We start from the raw sequence: 14,599 nt of genomic DNA, 5'->3' as shown, positions 1-14,599 counted from the left end.
GAAAGGCTGCAGGAGCTCTGTTGCAGGCTGGTAGCACAGAGGGATGCCTTTCCATAGCCACAAGTGTATCTGTGCTTCAGGTTACACTGTAAGAGCTTGTGAAGACAAGTCATGGATGTACAAATAAATTGATGGGTGAAATCAGGTATTCCTGTAAGACCAGAGATGTTGGTGCGAACTGTGTTAAGAGAATTGGCTGTTGCTGTGTGCATCTGTGTTTAGATCTGTTGTGTTTACTGGATAGACTATACTTGGGCAGCTTCCTAAAGTGAGAATTACAAAATTGGCTAAACATAAAATCTTTACCTTTTATTTTTTGTCCTGTCAGCAGCTGCAAGTTGCAGTGAGGTTGTAGCTAATACGCCAGTTAGCAGTCAGTCATTTAGAATCTGGTTTACTCTTGAATTTGAGTGTAATTGATTGAAAGCTGACCTTTCACCTGGCCATTTAAAGGGAAGAAGAGTGATGTCCTGAAGGTAGGGTCTCACCAGCCTCTGTCATCTGATTTGTTTAAAATTTTAGTAGGTAATTAATAAAGGTTCAAGTGTTGCCACATGCCATGCCTGTGTTCTTTGGTTTCTCTAAGTCTCATTTCTTGCCTCTGAAAAAGGAACCACACACAGCTTGGTAAGGACAGGAACACTTTGGTTCTAGTCTGTAGATTATGGCATAAATTTATCTGATCTCTATAACCAAGGGGAGTTACACCTAGAAAATACTTGGGCTACCAGTACATAAACATAAATGTTGTGTTAAAAAAAAATGTTCTGAGCCTTAATTAAAGTATTTTAAAATGACTTAGCTGTTTCTCACTTCCAAAACATGGACCTCAGGCTTTTAGTAAATTTAATTGCATTTATATACTTCTGTTTATTTTTGTCCTAATGTAGCTTAGATGCTAGTTCTGGCTCCTTTCCAGGAGGAAGTTGGCTGAAAGCACCATTAAGGAAGCTAGGCTTCAGGGAACAAATAGGGAAGTAAAATTTGGAGAGAGCAGCTGTAATGATAAACATGTGTCCTTCAGTGTGTGGGTCACTTCTTGGTAAATGCCTGGTGATACTTGACCTCCAGTGAAATGACTGAGTTGCATTTTATTGAAAAGAAGCAAGAAACCCACCTTCCAGTCTAGTGCATAAACAAACTGATTTTACAGGAACTGTTCTTTATTTCAGTTGATTTATCTTACTCTTTTCTCTGTTTTGTTAGCCGAGGGGATGGTCCTTCAGGTTATGTGTGTGTAACTTGGCTGCTGAACCTCAACTACAAAGGTATTTTCCAAAGATGCTCTTGTCTAAGAGCACAAAGAAACAAAGGAAGTTCCCTGTTAAAGGCTTTTACTGTAGCCCTTCAGTATTTTCTCTTCTAGCTCTAGGGAGCTCTCAGTCATATTCTGTGCAAAAGCACCATGTCTTTCTTTTCCCCTTGAAAGAAGCTCTCTGGTTTCCTAAAGACTGTTACATTCTTAAGGCACATTTGAAAGTGGTTTGATGAAGCACCATCTTAGAAGATACTGTCTGCAAAAGCACTGGCTTGTTGTCTTAGCTAACATACTGGAAACAAGCTTGACAGACTGAACCATGCTGGACTTCAGAGAGAATTAAAACCCTGGAACTGTTCTTGGAAAGAAATAAAACTTAGTGCAATGTGGTCAGTGGTTGGCATGCATTCGTGATTTTGAGCAATGGTTTCAATCTTCAGCAGATCCCTACAACATTTCTAACCTCCTTAAAACACTTCATGTATTAGATTGCAAGTTTATGACAAAACAGCTTCAAGTTGTTTCTTTCGCGTGTTGTGGGATGACTAAAACCCCCAGAACTGGTGAATGGTAGCCATGATATTCCTGACTATACTTAGGTGTTTTACAAGAAAAATCAGGAATATGAGAGTAATTCAATACTCTTTCCTTAGACTTCAGCAGAAGTTTGTACTACAAAAGGTATAGATGAAGCTTATTGTGAAACCATGTTTGAGCCCTAAATTAGGTTTTTAGCTTGTCAAGAAGCATAACAGGCTGATTCACCAGCTACCTTTCCTGCATATGGCATCTACTGAATCAGTTTAATTTGTTCTTCAAATTTTAGAATGCGGTTAACTCTTTTGAGGCAAGTAGGAGACTGGGACCATGGAATGCTGTATGCCTGGCTTGAAAACCACAGATGTGATTTCAGCCCTGATAATATTCTTTTCATATGTGGAATAGTATGAGGGTGCAAAGTGCTGGTTGTTCTGTCTTGCTCACTGGAAAGTGTAGCAGAGTAGAAAGTCTGTAGAAGTTAAGTCTTGTTCCCCTCACCTTTCAAAAGATCAGTGTTTTCAAACTCAGGATTTGTGCTTCTATTTAGCAGTAACTACGCAGGCAGATGCGAACGGACTCTTCCTGTGCTCGCGGTCCATTGGCAAACTGGCAGCAGCGTAGCTGTTGGTGTGGGTTGGAACCTGGGTGCATGTACCTGTTTTGAAGCTGGGTGATGCCTGCTCAGTTCCCCATGCCCTCCTGCAGAGGGTAAAGAAAGGGATGCCCCTGGCTGTTCCTCTCCAGACCTGGAGTGGAAAGTGTTGGTGTCCTTGAAAGGGGGCCAGGAGCAGCACTTGTGTTCAAAGTCTGATGACTTGGCAGGTTCTTGAGAGACCCCCCCACCCCCCTCTGGGGAAAAAACATGACTTCAGAAATGGTTTTCATCACACAATTGTTAATAAAGGCTTGATCATCCTGATGATGCTCTTGACCATTTGGCATGCTGCTCAGTCAACATAGGGAACCTTTTGTGCTCTACAAATGTAACTTGATTTTTCAGCATCTGAAAAATGCTGTGAATAAAAAGGAAAGCGATTCTCTGCATAGCTGGAAAACTGGCAGAGGCGAGCTGAGCCAAGCATACTGTTCCCTGGGGGCTTCCAGCCTGAGGTGCTGAGCTGAAGGGACGCAGAGCTTGCACGGATCCGCACGGCGCTGGGACTTGCGGAGCACCCTGGGCTTGAGCTCCTTGCGCAGCTGCCGCCGTCCGTCCGCGGCGCAGCGCGGGAGGGCGCAGGTAGAGCAGCTCCGCAGGCTGCGGCGGCCGCAGGGTGAGGCGCAGCGGAGCGGGAGGGGCACAGGCGTGCGCGCTGAGCCATGGCAAGGACAGAGGTCCCATCTCCTGTGCAGCTAGCTGGGTTGCAGCGAAGGATCGAAGGCTTTGGGACGGGCACTGTGGTGTATCGGGCTGTCCTGGTTACTGCCGCAGACAGCTGAGCGCGTGACTGATCTCTCTGCGTTAATAAAGAGCAGCAGAAGCTAAGATGCGATCTGCAAAGATGCTATCTGCAAAGCCGAGAGGCAGGCACTGTTCCAGAACTAGCACTGCTTAAATAACCAGGTTCTAAAAGGAGCAATTGTTTAGAAAAGCCTTGAGGAGGTTCTCCAAAATACAAAGACAAGAGATGAAGAGTTTAATGATGCTGGCTTTCTTGAGGCTTTCCAGGATAGTGTTAAGCAAAATCACACCCCTCAAAGCAGGGAGGTATTAAATGCTCATCCAGATTTTCCTGCGTTTCCTGGAGGTGGTGATACCCAGTGAAAGTATCTGCCATCATTCATATTGTATTTCTCACTGGCATGATTAAAGGCAGAAGGACTGATTTCAACAGCTTGGTCTCTGTGACTTAATTGGGCAGCCCCAGTTTCTCTGAAAGGGCTAGAGTAAAACCTTTAGCTCCTGCCTTCATGCTGTCTGAGGAAAGAGGTTCCTGTTGCTTGGGAGTCAGTAGAACTAATTTCTGTACTATGTGTACGTATCGTCTTAGTAGTGGGATGCAGACTTCTCGTCAGCAGAAAGGTGGGACGTAGCGGTGGGCTGTGATTTAGAGATGGCTGAGTACAACTACCCTGTCAGATGGAATGGTGTACGTAGAGTTGAAAAGCTTATGACAGGTACCAGGGATTTTCATTCTTTATTAAAATAAAAACAATTGGAAGGGCAGGGGTGGGGGTGAAGGGGGTGTTGGTTGGAGTGCTGGTGTGTTGCTCCTAGAAAGGTTTTCTCACTTAAAATTTCAGTGACCTGCTTTCTGGAGGGCCTTAAATAGCTTGTCAAAGAACTCCATGAAATCCTCTGTCACTGAATATAAACTTTGAGAATAATGTAGGTGAAATTATGAAATATGAAAAACATGTTACCCTAATGTGTAGGGAAAAAGATAATGAACTCATACTAAATGCCTTCATGTTTAGGCCACTGATGCTGACTGTTTGAGAGCTGGCTTTAGATCTTTAGGAAACCCTGGAAAAGCCTGGCAAAAGGGCTGTAGGCCTGACTAGTTGGCTATTATATCAAATTATTTTTTTCCTTAATTTAGTTTGGCTCTAGGTGACAGCCATGGCTGTTTTCCCCAAATGAATTCTTGATGAGTTTTTGGTACAGACTTCACTGGGAGCCTTTTGGCCTTCAAACACTCACTCTCTGCAGGTGTGCATGTTGCTTGTTAGATGTGCTGATGCTTTCAGCCTACATATTTTTTGCGACTATTTCTCCGAACACTTTCTGATGAAACCCTGAACTACGTTCAGAAACAGGAGTATTGTTAGACCACTTGCTCTAACTGGTTTAAATGGTTTTCTTGACTATGCCTTTTCTCAGTGTTCTTCACACAATTGGTTTCTACAAAGCTGTACATGGATTATTTTTTTAAATGCCTGGTGAGATGTTGGTGACTGAGTGTAGGTTCTCGACTTCCATCATCTGCCCCACCCTTCAGCTATCTTAATGTGATCCAGGCTTGGTTTGGATTTACTTTTTCACCTTAAGTCTTTCTAATTACTTTACTTTGTAAAGAGATAAAACCTGATTGCAGTCTCTTGGTTTGTCACAGTATTTCTCAAAATCACGGCTTCTCTGATCCCTACACCTAATGGTCTTAAAATGGGTGTCTTAAAACCTGCTGCGTATTGCAGCCAAGTTTAAGATGGGCACCACTTCTGTCAATGTTTATTTTTTGATAGTTGCATTACTTGTAATATTTTAAGCACTTCAAAGCCTTTGAGAAAATAACCAGCCTTAAGTGAGATATGAGTTACTTGTATTATGATGCTGTTTTATTCAAAGTGAAACAGCAGTAACTTTTTCATAGCAATAAAGTAAAGGATATTAATTGAGTGAAATATTAATACATGCTGGATTTTATTCACAAAGAAGTTGTATTTAAGTAAAAGGTTCATGCTTTAGCAGTATGTAGACTGTGTGTCAGGTAAATGCATGCTGTGCTGAGGTGGGGTTAGCTTCTCCAGTTGAAATTCCGCTTTGATTGGATTCTATTAGAAGATCTTGGGAAGGGATTTTTTTCCTGTAGCTTAGAGTCTTTAGTTTCTTAGCAATGATTCTCAGCTGTAACACAGAATTCTTTGTGACAGCCATCAAGCAATTAAATGTTTTGAGGAGGTCAGCAAAGGCCAGGATAAACAGTTGGTAGCAGTACTACTTCAAGGTTTTCAAAACCAAGGTTGGACCTTTGGCCAGGCAAGTAGCTTTTCCTTTAAGGTGCACTTAGATTGTCTCCGAGTTGGTCTGGGCAAGAATTGAACTCTGTGAGGTCGAAGCCTCTTAGATTTTTCAGTTGCTGAAGGAGGCTGCAGTGAGGGGCTTATTAGAAAATAACTCCAGGGGCTGCTGTTTGTTCTTCCCTGGTGATCAGTGCATCTGTTAGCCTGCATTGCCCCTTAACGCTGGTCAAGAACTAGCAGCAGATTATGAGGAACCCCAGTTCACTTCCTCATTCCTGGACCCACAGTTTCTCTGACTGTCAGCTTAGAGTTCCCTTCTGCTCTAGTGACACCTCTCACTTTTCCTCTAGAGGTCTTCTCAAAACCCAGCATTGTCCAGACACTGGCAATGGGGTTGAGGGTCAAGGACACTTTGTATAGGGGGGGAAACATGAAGAGAAAGTGAGAAAGGAGAAGAGCTGGCAGCATGAGGCCTTTAATATAAGACCTTTGGGATATTAGAGGATCTTGTGCTTTGGTGTAGGTTAGACATGTGCTGCCCCTGCTCCTCTGTCCTGCCACTGTAGGGATTAACGAAGGTGAGCAGTGGGCAGTCTGGAGTGCCTGTGTTGATACACTTGTACTACTCCAGTGTCCGTCAGTAAAGTAGTTGTTTCTGTATTTTTCTACAGATTCTGTGCCATTATTAGTTATCAAGATGCTTTACAATAAGCTTTTATTTCTATTTATTTTTGTAATGGGAAGCCTGAGCTGATCCTGGACGCTGTGGTATTTCTGTACGGCAGAAATGCGCTCTGTGAGTATCCATCAGGAATTCCTGAGCCTGTTTTGGTGGGTTAGCAGCGTACTTGCATGTTACTACTTGGGTAATGTTGCGTTGCTGTCGATGCTTGTGGTGCTTCTGACAACCTGGGATGTTCTTTAGAAATAAACCATCTCAATATTACTTCATGCATATTATATGTGTATTTTTCTCTTTCTAGTGACAGCAACTTTACTGAAAAGTATTTAAAAAGCCCTATTGCATCCTCTTCTTTGTCATCACAGGTGGCGACAGACAAGGTTGCGGGAAAGCTGAGCTCTACTCTCTCATGGGTGAAGAACACTGTATCGCACACCGTCAGTCAAATGGCCAGTCAGGTGGCAAGTCCATCTGCCTCATTACACACTACATCCTCCTCTACCACTCTGTCTACACCTGCGTTATCACCGTCCTCACCAACACAGCTGAGTCCAGACGACTTAGAATTACTTGCTAAACTTGAGGAACAGAACAGGTGAATGGGAAGCTTTTTTGTCTTCTAAGTGTGGTAGTGAGACTAAACTTGGTTTATTGTCATTTCAGCATTGAGGCTGTTAAAGGGGGGATAGGTAAGACTTCAAGGTAAAACACTTCAGTATCAAGGCCAAGAACTTGTGTTCTTGTGCTGTGTTTACAAAAGCTGGGTTGGGGTTTTTTTTTTAATTCTAAAATGTGTTTTTCTCTCCTATGTCTACAGGAGTGTTTATAGCTGCCTCTGATCATAAGAATTTACACTAGGTCTATGTGATTTTTTAATTGTTTTTCAGTATCCAATTTCATAAAATCACTTATCTTAAAGGTCTTTTCCAAGCACAAGTCCAACTGTATTTGGAGTAGAGTATCTCAGGGATGAAACTGATGTGACTTTGTTGCCGTCTTAGATGAAGGCTGTGATTTCTGTTAGCTTTTTGAAATATTAAAGACTTCTCAATTCCATTTTCTCTATTTTTGCTGCTCTTACCCAATTCCTGCTTCCCACTATATAACCTGCTCTGTTTACAGGTGGAGCAGTGTTCAGCCATCTTTATTTTTGAGAATAGTAGGTGCATCATGCTGTTAAGCTAATGGTAGTGGATGCATAATCTCTTACTTTCATAAAAAGTGAATTCCTAATCAGTCTTTTTGTTCACCCTAGCTCTGTTTATATAAGCAACTGTTTTCCTGGCAGCCTTTCCATGTGTGTCTTTATCTGCACCATATATAGTTGAAGATGACGCTTTCAGTTGGATCGGTTGCTCTTGATGTGTACAGGGATTGCAAACTGGAGGTGTCACTGAGAAGGAATTGGACTGTGTGATCTCCTCCTGATGCATTTCCAGAACCCATATGTGGTTGCACTCTTGAGGCAGGATGTCCAAGTCATCTGACCCCTTGCAAAAATTAGTTATATTGGACAAGTAGGTTTTGGTAATTCACAAGAGATTGACTGTAAAGGAAAACTTCCCTCCACATAGGTTTTAGACTTAGCAGGTAGCTGCATGGTTTTGATACCTACAGGAGATTGCTGTCCCTTGTGTTTTAGGCACTGGGGCTTTTTATTCTGCTGATTTAGTTCTGAGGTTGTAACTTTAAGTGGAGGAAAAGAGTAACTGGGAGGAGGAAGGACTAATGCCAGTGTGTCACCTGCCATGTCCTCTCCTCTTCGTATTCTGCTGCCTAATAACAATACCATTGACAGAGTCTGTCATACCTGTCTAGTTTCTGACTGAGAATGGAAGGCAGTTTCTAAAACTGCCTCATCCTCTTTTCCTTGTGGTTTATGGGATTATGTCTTCTTTGAAGATGAAGTATATGTAGTTTTTGCTGTGCTAGTAACAAAAACTTAAGAGAAAAGTTAGAATGCTTTCAAGAAAGCTAGTTTGTGTTTCATCTGAGGCATTCAGCTCTGTTCACAACTAAATGACTCACTCTTATTTGGAAAGCAGTAATATCTGTTCTTTGGACTGCTTATCTCTGCTAGTGTAATGTCTTTACATCTGGGGTCATTTCATTAAGCCCTGCAGTTAGACTAGTTTACTTATTGAAAGAAGAATGCGAGTTTGTGTTTGCTAGCCTTTTTCAAGCCAGCTTCCTTCATTTAGTAAATAAGCCAGTAAGTCTTGTCTGGTTTTATTTAATTTTAGCCAGACATGTTGTTTGATTCCACAATAGTCTTCTGTATGAATTCTGACTAGAGGCTATCCTATCAAGTGTACTGTTTCTTGTGAGACACTGGGCTTTAACACAGAAATTTGATGCTCTTACACTGGGTGCGCTGTAGTTCCAGAACAGTTTGAATCTGCATTTTAGTACAGTGGCACTTTGTTGACAAGGAATTGTACTTTGAACACAGGGAACCATTCTTGGTTTTGCTTGTGTAAAGAGTTGCTGGTGATGGATATTTGTAAAGGTTTCCTTTTCACTGTTGGCTGTTAGTCCAGTAAGGAGAATATTAATTAAACAGCTAGAAATGGAAAGAACTCAAATTGTATCAAGCTACGTTTTGTAGCGTTCTGTAATCGGATTCTACTGAAACTCCCCTCTGAATAATGAGGTCACTCAGTCCAGAGTCCTGGTGGGGAGCTGTTTGGCATTAGTAAATCATTTACAAAAGTTTTAGGTAAAGAAAACAGTGACTAGATTCCACAGAACTTGCTACTTACTGTAAAAAGAACTTCCTATTTTCAAATCTAAGGACAATGAATTTATCCAGGTAAGGTCAAACTACAGAAACTTAGTGTAACTTCTCTAGAAAGCTGTTGAGAACGAAAAGGGAACCTTGTTTATGTAACTGTACTGTTTATTACCCGTGTTTGTTTTTCCTCTGTGATTACTTTGAATTTGATCTATACGTGCTGCCTCAGATTGAGAGGAGGAGTTCCAAACTCTAAATTTTCGTTATGGATAGTAGGGCAGGTGTCTGAACAGTACAAATAGATTATTTGATCTTGAAAAAGCTTGACTTTTCTTTTTCAAAGGCACTAACATTTAACCCTTTTCCAAACAGTCTGTGCAGAGACTGATTTTGTTGTTCTCGTGAATGAAATTACTTCTTTCCTAACTTCCATAAGCACCAGTTGGTGAAAACTGGGAACAGGGAAAGCTAGTATAAATATTCCTCTCATAGCAGAGAGCTTAGAAATTGTAGGTATATTGGGGTTTGTGTAGCACCTCAGGTACAGTGTAACTCAGGTTACAGTTTAAGTACCTAAAACCTAACCTGACCTTGCTGAAATGCTGAGCAGGTGCATTGAGAAATTATTCAAGCAGATCACTCTGATTTACAGACATTTGAATACTTGGAAGTTAAAGCACCGATGAAACTCCTGACATAGCAAAACAGTTAGTCTGAATTCTTGCCTTTACCAAACGTGGTCTGAAAGACTTCCTCCTGTTGATGGGGCCTGGTATTAGTGGAGGGTGAACAGAGCATGCCTCTTGGCCCAGAATCCCCAGCTTCTTGTAAAATTGGTGGCCATAGCAACTAGCTAACAGGAAAGTCTCTTCAGCAACTTGCCCAGCATTTGGCACATCTTTATGTATACCTTGCTCCCTGATGACCACAGAAGTTCTCACATTTAACCTCTGGGCTTTAATTACATGTTCATTAGCTATACTAACTACTTCTGTTGCCATGTCCTCCTCCTTTAGGTCTGAGATTTTTTTTTGCATGCATTTATAGCACCATGTTAATTTGTGAACAGTTGTCAGTGTTAGATGTTTTAAAACTGCTCCAGATTTTAATTGTCTGTATGTACACTGTCAATTTTAAGTGTGATCAGAGAGAGGATGCTAATTTTGTCTATAAAATTGCTGTCTCTGTTACTGTACTTAGACATTGGATGCTCATTGGAGATGCTTAACTTTCTTATATTCTTTCTCAGTCTGGTGCATGACACATGTTGGTTTTTGCTAGCAAAATCAAAGCCTGCTAGCTGGTATTTATGCCTCCAAACATTTTCCCTGCAGGGCTATTAATCTCCAGTTGATGGTTGTAAAAGTGTGTTGGATTTACAATGCTTCTGTACTTTTCTCTAATGTAATATCTTTGTGTGTTAAGATCTAGTTCATGGGAACACAGAACAGTTGTGTCAAAACCTCACATATTGTCACACTGTGCATGAACACCACGTTTTTATCCGTGTCTCACAAGGGTGTGACATAATTCTGCAGAGAGAAGAAAGCTTACTTGGGATGTCAAGAAGAAACAGTGACACTGACCACTTCTCCTTTTGAAATTTAGTACTAATGTAGTCTGGAAAAACTGTTCTACTGAAGCTTTGGGTGCATTCCTTGTAGTGTGGTTTGAAGAGTTGACTTGTAAACAATTATGCGGTGAAGAAGAACTTGAGTTGGTTTTTGTGTGCTTCCTTTGCAGACTTCTGGAAACAGATAGCAAATCCTTGCGGTCAGTAAATGGGTCAAGAAGAAATAGTGGGTCTTCTCTTGTATCTAGTTCATCAGCTTCTAGCAATCTCAGCCATCTTGAAGAAGACTCATGGATCCTGTGGGGGAGGATTGTGAATGAGTGGGAAGATGTACGGAAGAAGAAAGAAAAGCAAGTGAAGGTAGTAGATGGATGCTTTATTTAGAGTGTATTTAGAATTTGATAGAGGTGATACGGTTTTACCTTCCTGATGGCCTGATTATTTTTAACTAAATATGGCTAGAAGCTTCCAGTTGAATCCACTCCCATCCCGAAGCCTTAGTGCTTTCCTTGTAACTTCTACCAGACTTTGGTAATAGTTTGTCCACCAAATGTCTCTTACTGAAAACTGCGTGCATTTGCTGTCTCTTTAGTACTAAAGCTTTCAGCCTGTCTCTAATGAGACATTCCTGTGGGACTACTGAAAACTCACCTTAGGTCAGCTTATAGCTGAATGCAATGATTATTTTCCTGCTCATCAGCTGCCTTTTTAAAGTGTTCTTTTTAGAGTTGGTAATTCGACTGTGTGAGGTTCAGATGAGTTTACGCTTTTATGCCTGCCAAGTGTGATGACCCCAGGAACAGGCCTTAGGCAGGAGAACATCTAGTTTCTAAATTCTGGGTGAACTACAGAAACTTTGACCAGTCTGTGTCTGGTCTGGATTAGTGGTGAGCATGTAGAGAAGTAGAATTAGATTACACGTTGAATTCAAACTACAGAAGTATCCAGGGCATTTGAATATATCCCTGTTTCAGAAGCAGCAAGCACAGAAGCGTGGGATGTTTTTGGTTGTAGGCCAGCCTGTTGTGCTTTGCTTCTTTATTGACTCTAGTCTGTAGTTTTATGTGTGGAATACAAATTGCAGGGTCTTTTCAGCAGTTTGAAATGTGTGTGTCTGAATAGGTTGTGGGAAGGCAGAACAATGAGCTAAAGTAAAGTCTTTTATGTGAAGCAGTTGTATAGAAAGAACATAACTTGAGAGAGGGAACGGGGGAAGAAAATTCAAGAGTTCCTGTTTGCATAGAACAGTTTTTGGAAAGGTGTTCCCAGAAGGCCATGAGAAGGTGGCCACATAAGGCTGACAAGAGAAAGCAGAAGTGAGATGGCAATAAGTAGATACGGTTGGATGGAGTTCATCTGAACTGCCTGCATTTGAGCACTTCAGTGTTGCATTGCTTGTTTTTACAGCTGGCCAAGTAGGACTTGGGGAGCGTTTTTCTAAATTTCGGTTACTGATTAATTATATAGCTAGTGAGCTCTCCTTTGCTGGTGAAATAATTATCCTTTTCTTTTTGTTTGTTTGTGGAAAGTCAGCCTGAACTGTGTCATTCTGCATTTACCATGGAATACCAGAGTACCCGTACCCATTTCCCGATTGTGCCTGTAGGTATGACTTCAGCAGCGTAGGAATCTTTGGGCTGTAAAAGCTGGTCTTAAGTTATTAGATATCTGAAGTTCTTTAAGTTTTAGACATAGGTGTATGTACCTTCCTGCAGACAGGATGGAACACATCACTATGTCTTATGATCCACTTCAGAGCCTGCTTCCTGTTTCTGGAGGGGTTCTGAAGGACACCTCAAGTCCAGCTTTTTGGTGTGCATCATACTGTGTAGAATAGCACTGTTTTAGTGCTGCTTAGTTAGGTGTGTTTTCGTGCTGTTCCTTTAGGATTCTTGGAGGTATTAACCCTATTATTTAGCCAAGCAGGTGCATGGTAACTTAAGGCAAGAAACCACTTTGTTGTAGCCCTCAGGATTTCTGCAGCCTGATAGTCTTGCTGACAATTGATAGCTGGATACATGTGGAGAGCTGATGTGTTAGGGTTGTTGTCTTGGAAATCTGTTAGGAAATAACTCGAGGTGTTTTAACTTTGTTGTAGATGGGCCATATAGTTGGAGTGGCATTAACTGGGGTGGTTCTGAAGAAGGCTGGGGAGTTTAGGGATATTAGAAGGTTGAGGTTAGCGATGCAGAATTGCAGTAGCAGAGTTCAAGCTTAACAAAAACAAAACTTGAAAGCAGGAGTCTCTTCAAATCTATCTCTGTTCGTTAATTTATCTTACTTTAGAGAGGTAGGGGCAATACTTGGAATGAACAGGAAAAAGAAGCTCTACAGAACAGATTACTGTGGCTTCAGGAAAAAATCCCAGTGAGAGAAGCTTCTCCTTAGGAGACCTGACACTTGGTACCTATTCTTCAAGTATAAAAAGTTACTAAAGGAACTCGTGTCTTGAAGAGAGAATCTTCTAGGTCAGACTGATCCTAGAGGCAGAAAGTACAACTAAGGCTATAGATTTCCTGACTCATGCTTTTTTCCTCTGTTTTCAGCTCAAGCAACAAGACTACTGTATTTTGTGCTTTCTGAAAAGACAAGTACCTGGTTCTTAGATCTATTGACCGGGGAAGGTTTGAATTATGTGATACAAAGCTGATTTTTTTTAGTGAAGATAATGTAAATTTAGTTCATTTGGTAGTCGTAAACTTAGTGTTTTGTTGATCCAGTGTCTAAAATGGAATTTAAATCCTTTCTTAAAAGATAACTTGTAAATACTGATGTCCCAGAGTTAGACACAACTTGTCAAGTTTGTCTAACTTCTGGTGTGGTACTGTGCAGCGTTTTTTTGTTGCAGTTGCCTGTGCTGCAGTTTGTTCCTCTTTGTCATTTACATGCCTTTGAAATCAAAGAAATCACCAATTAAAAACTATCTCAATCACTACAGATGCAATTGAGGTGTTCAGTAATCTTTTGTGAAACTAAAAAATAACTATATAAAGTTCTGGCTCATGGGAGTTCTTTAAAAGAAGCTATTTTAAAAATGAAATATTCAACTAACCATGAATAGGGGACTAATTGCATTAGTTAATTTAGCCACTAAACTTATTCTAACGCCTCGCTTTTGTTACCAGACAATATTGTGCTGAAATTGAAGCTTGCACATCATAAACTATGATTCGTTTGTGACATGATTAGATATTCTCTGAAGTTATGAGGAACTCTAATATATTGAAGTATTTAATTCTTTAGGTTTATGTTTATAGTTCATGAAATATAAATGAATTTGTCCTATTTTTGTGTTCTAGGAGCTAGTTCGAAAAGGGATACCTCATCATTTCAGAGCAATTGTTTGGCAGCTCTTATGCAGTGCTCAAAGCATGCCAATTAAGGATCAGTATTCAGAGCTCTTGAAAATGACATCTCCTTGTGAGAAATTAATAAGAAGGGACATTGCCAGAACATACCCTGAACATGATTTTTTTAAAGAAAAAGACAGCCTTGGACAGGAGGTGTTGTTCAATGTAATGAAGGTGAGTCAGCTTTAACAAATGATGTTCCAGTTTCCAAGATGGTATTCCTGGAGTTAATGGGTTTACTCTCTAAGATTTAAAAACTTACCAAGTTTGCATTAGAGCAGTCACGTGCTAACTGCTGCTAGTGTAATGGAGTGAAGTGTGCCATGAGGTAAAGTAACCAAGATCAGAATGCTACCAGTTGGAGCTCGTGTGTAGTTTTCTAGTGCTTCTGAACCTGCAAGTGGTAGCAGCAAATGGCAGGGACAACCTAAAGTGCAGTTGCAACAGTGCCTGAGCACAAGAGTGCCACCATAAAATTAAGTTTGAGTTATTCTGTCCTCATGGTACTACAGCTTGAACTTAAAGACAGACTATTCCATGCAACCTAGTTTCAACAGAGGTTGGCAAGTTTCCAAATATTGCTAACTCCTGTAAGTTTAGAACAAAGATGCTGTAGTTGAAAACTGCATGTCTCTTTCACCTATGCCTTAGCTAAAACTCAGTAGCTGTCAGAATGGGGTTCACACTCTGTAGCAGCAGGTAGTAACTACAATATCCAACTAAACCCTTTGACTGTTCTCTCTGGATTTGGGAGAGGACAAGTAAATTGTTAGCAAAATAA

General features: G+C 40.9%; 1 protein-coding gene across 4 annotated transcripts in view; it reads left to right on the top strand.

The window, feature by feature from the left end:
* The first annotated feature begins 6,584 nt into the window (after positions 1–6,584).
* EVI5 (ecotropic viral integration site 5) overlaps positions 6,585–14,599 on the top strand; it is a 65,988-nt gene continuing 57,973 nt past the window's right edge. For 2 of the 4 annotated variants that reach the window (XM_084266586.1, XM_084266587.1), the window contains exons 1-3: positions 6,607–6,756; positions 10,639–10,828; positions 13,768–13,992. In XM_084266586.1, coding sequence (XP_084122712.1) covers positions 6,608–6,756; positions 10,639–10,828; positions 13,768–13,992 — 564 coding nt within the window. In that variant the 5' untranslated portion in view covers position 6,607. Of the gene's footprint in view, positions 6,757–10,638; positions 10,829–13,767; positions 13,993–14,599 lie in introns of all 4 variants that reach the window. The other 2 variants (XM_084266589.1, XM_084266588.1) reach the window with 2 other exon arrangements.

The sequence above is a fragment of the Gallinula chloropus genome, assembly GCF_964237585.1.
Source record: "Gallinula chloropus genome assembly, chromosome: 6".
Classification (NCBI taxonomy): Eukaryota; Metazoa; Chordata; class Aves; order Gruiformes; family Rallidae; genus Gallinula; species Gallinula chloropus.
The sequence above is the reverse complement of the archived record's forward strand: the minus strand, read 5'-3'. Positions and strand labels throughout refer to the sequence as shown.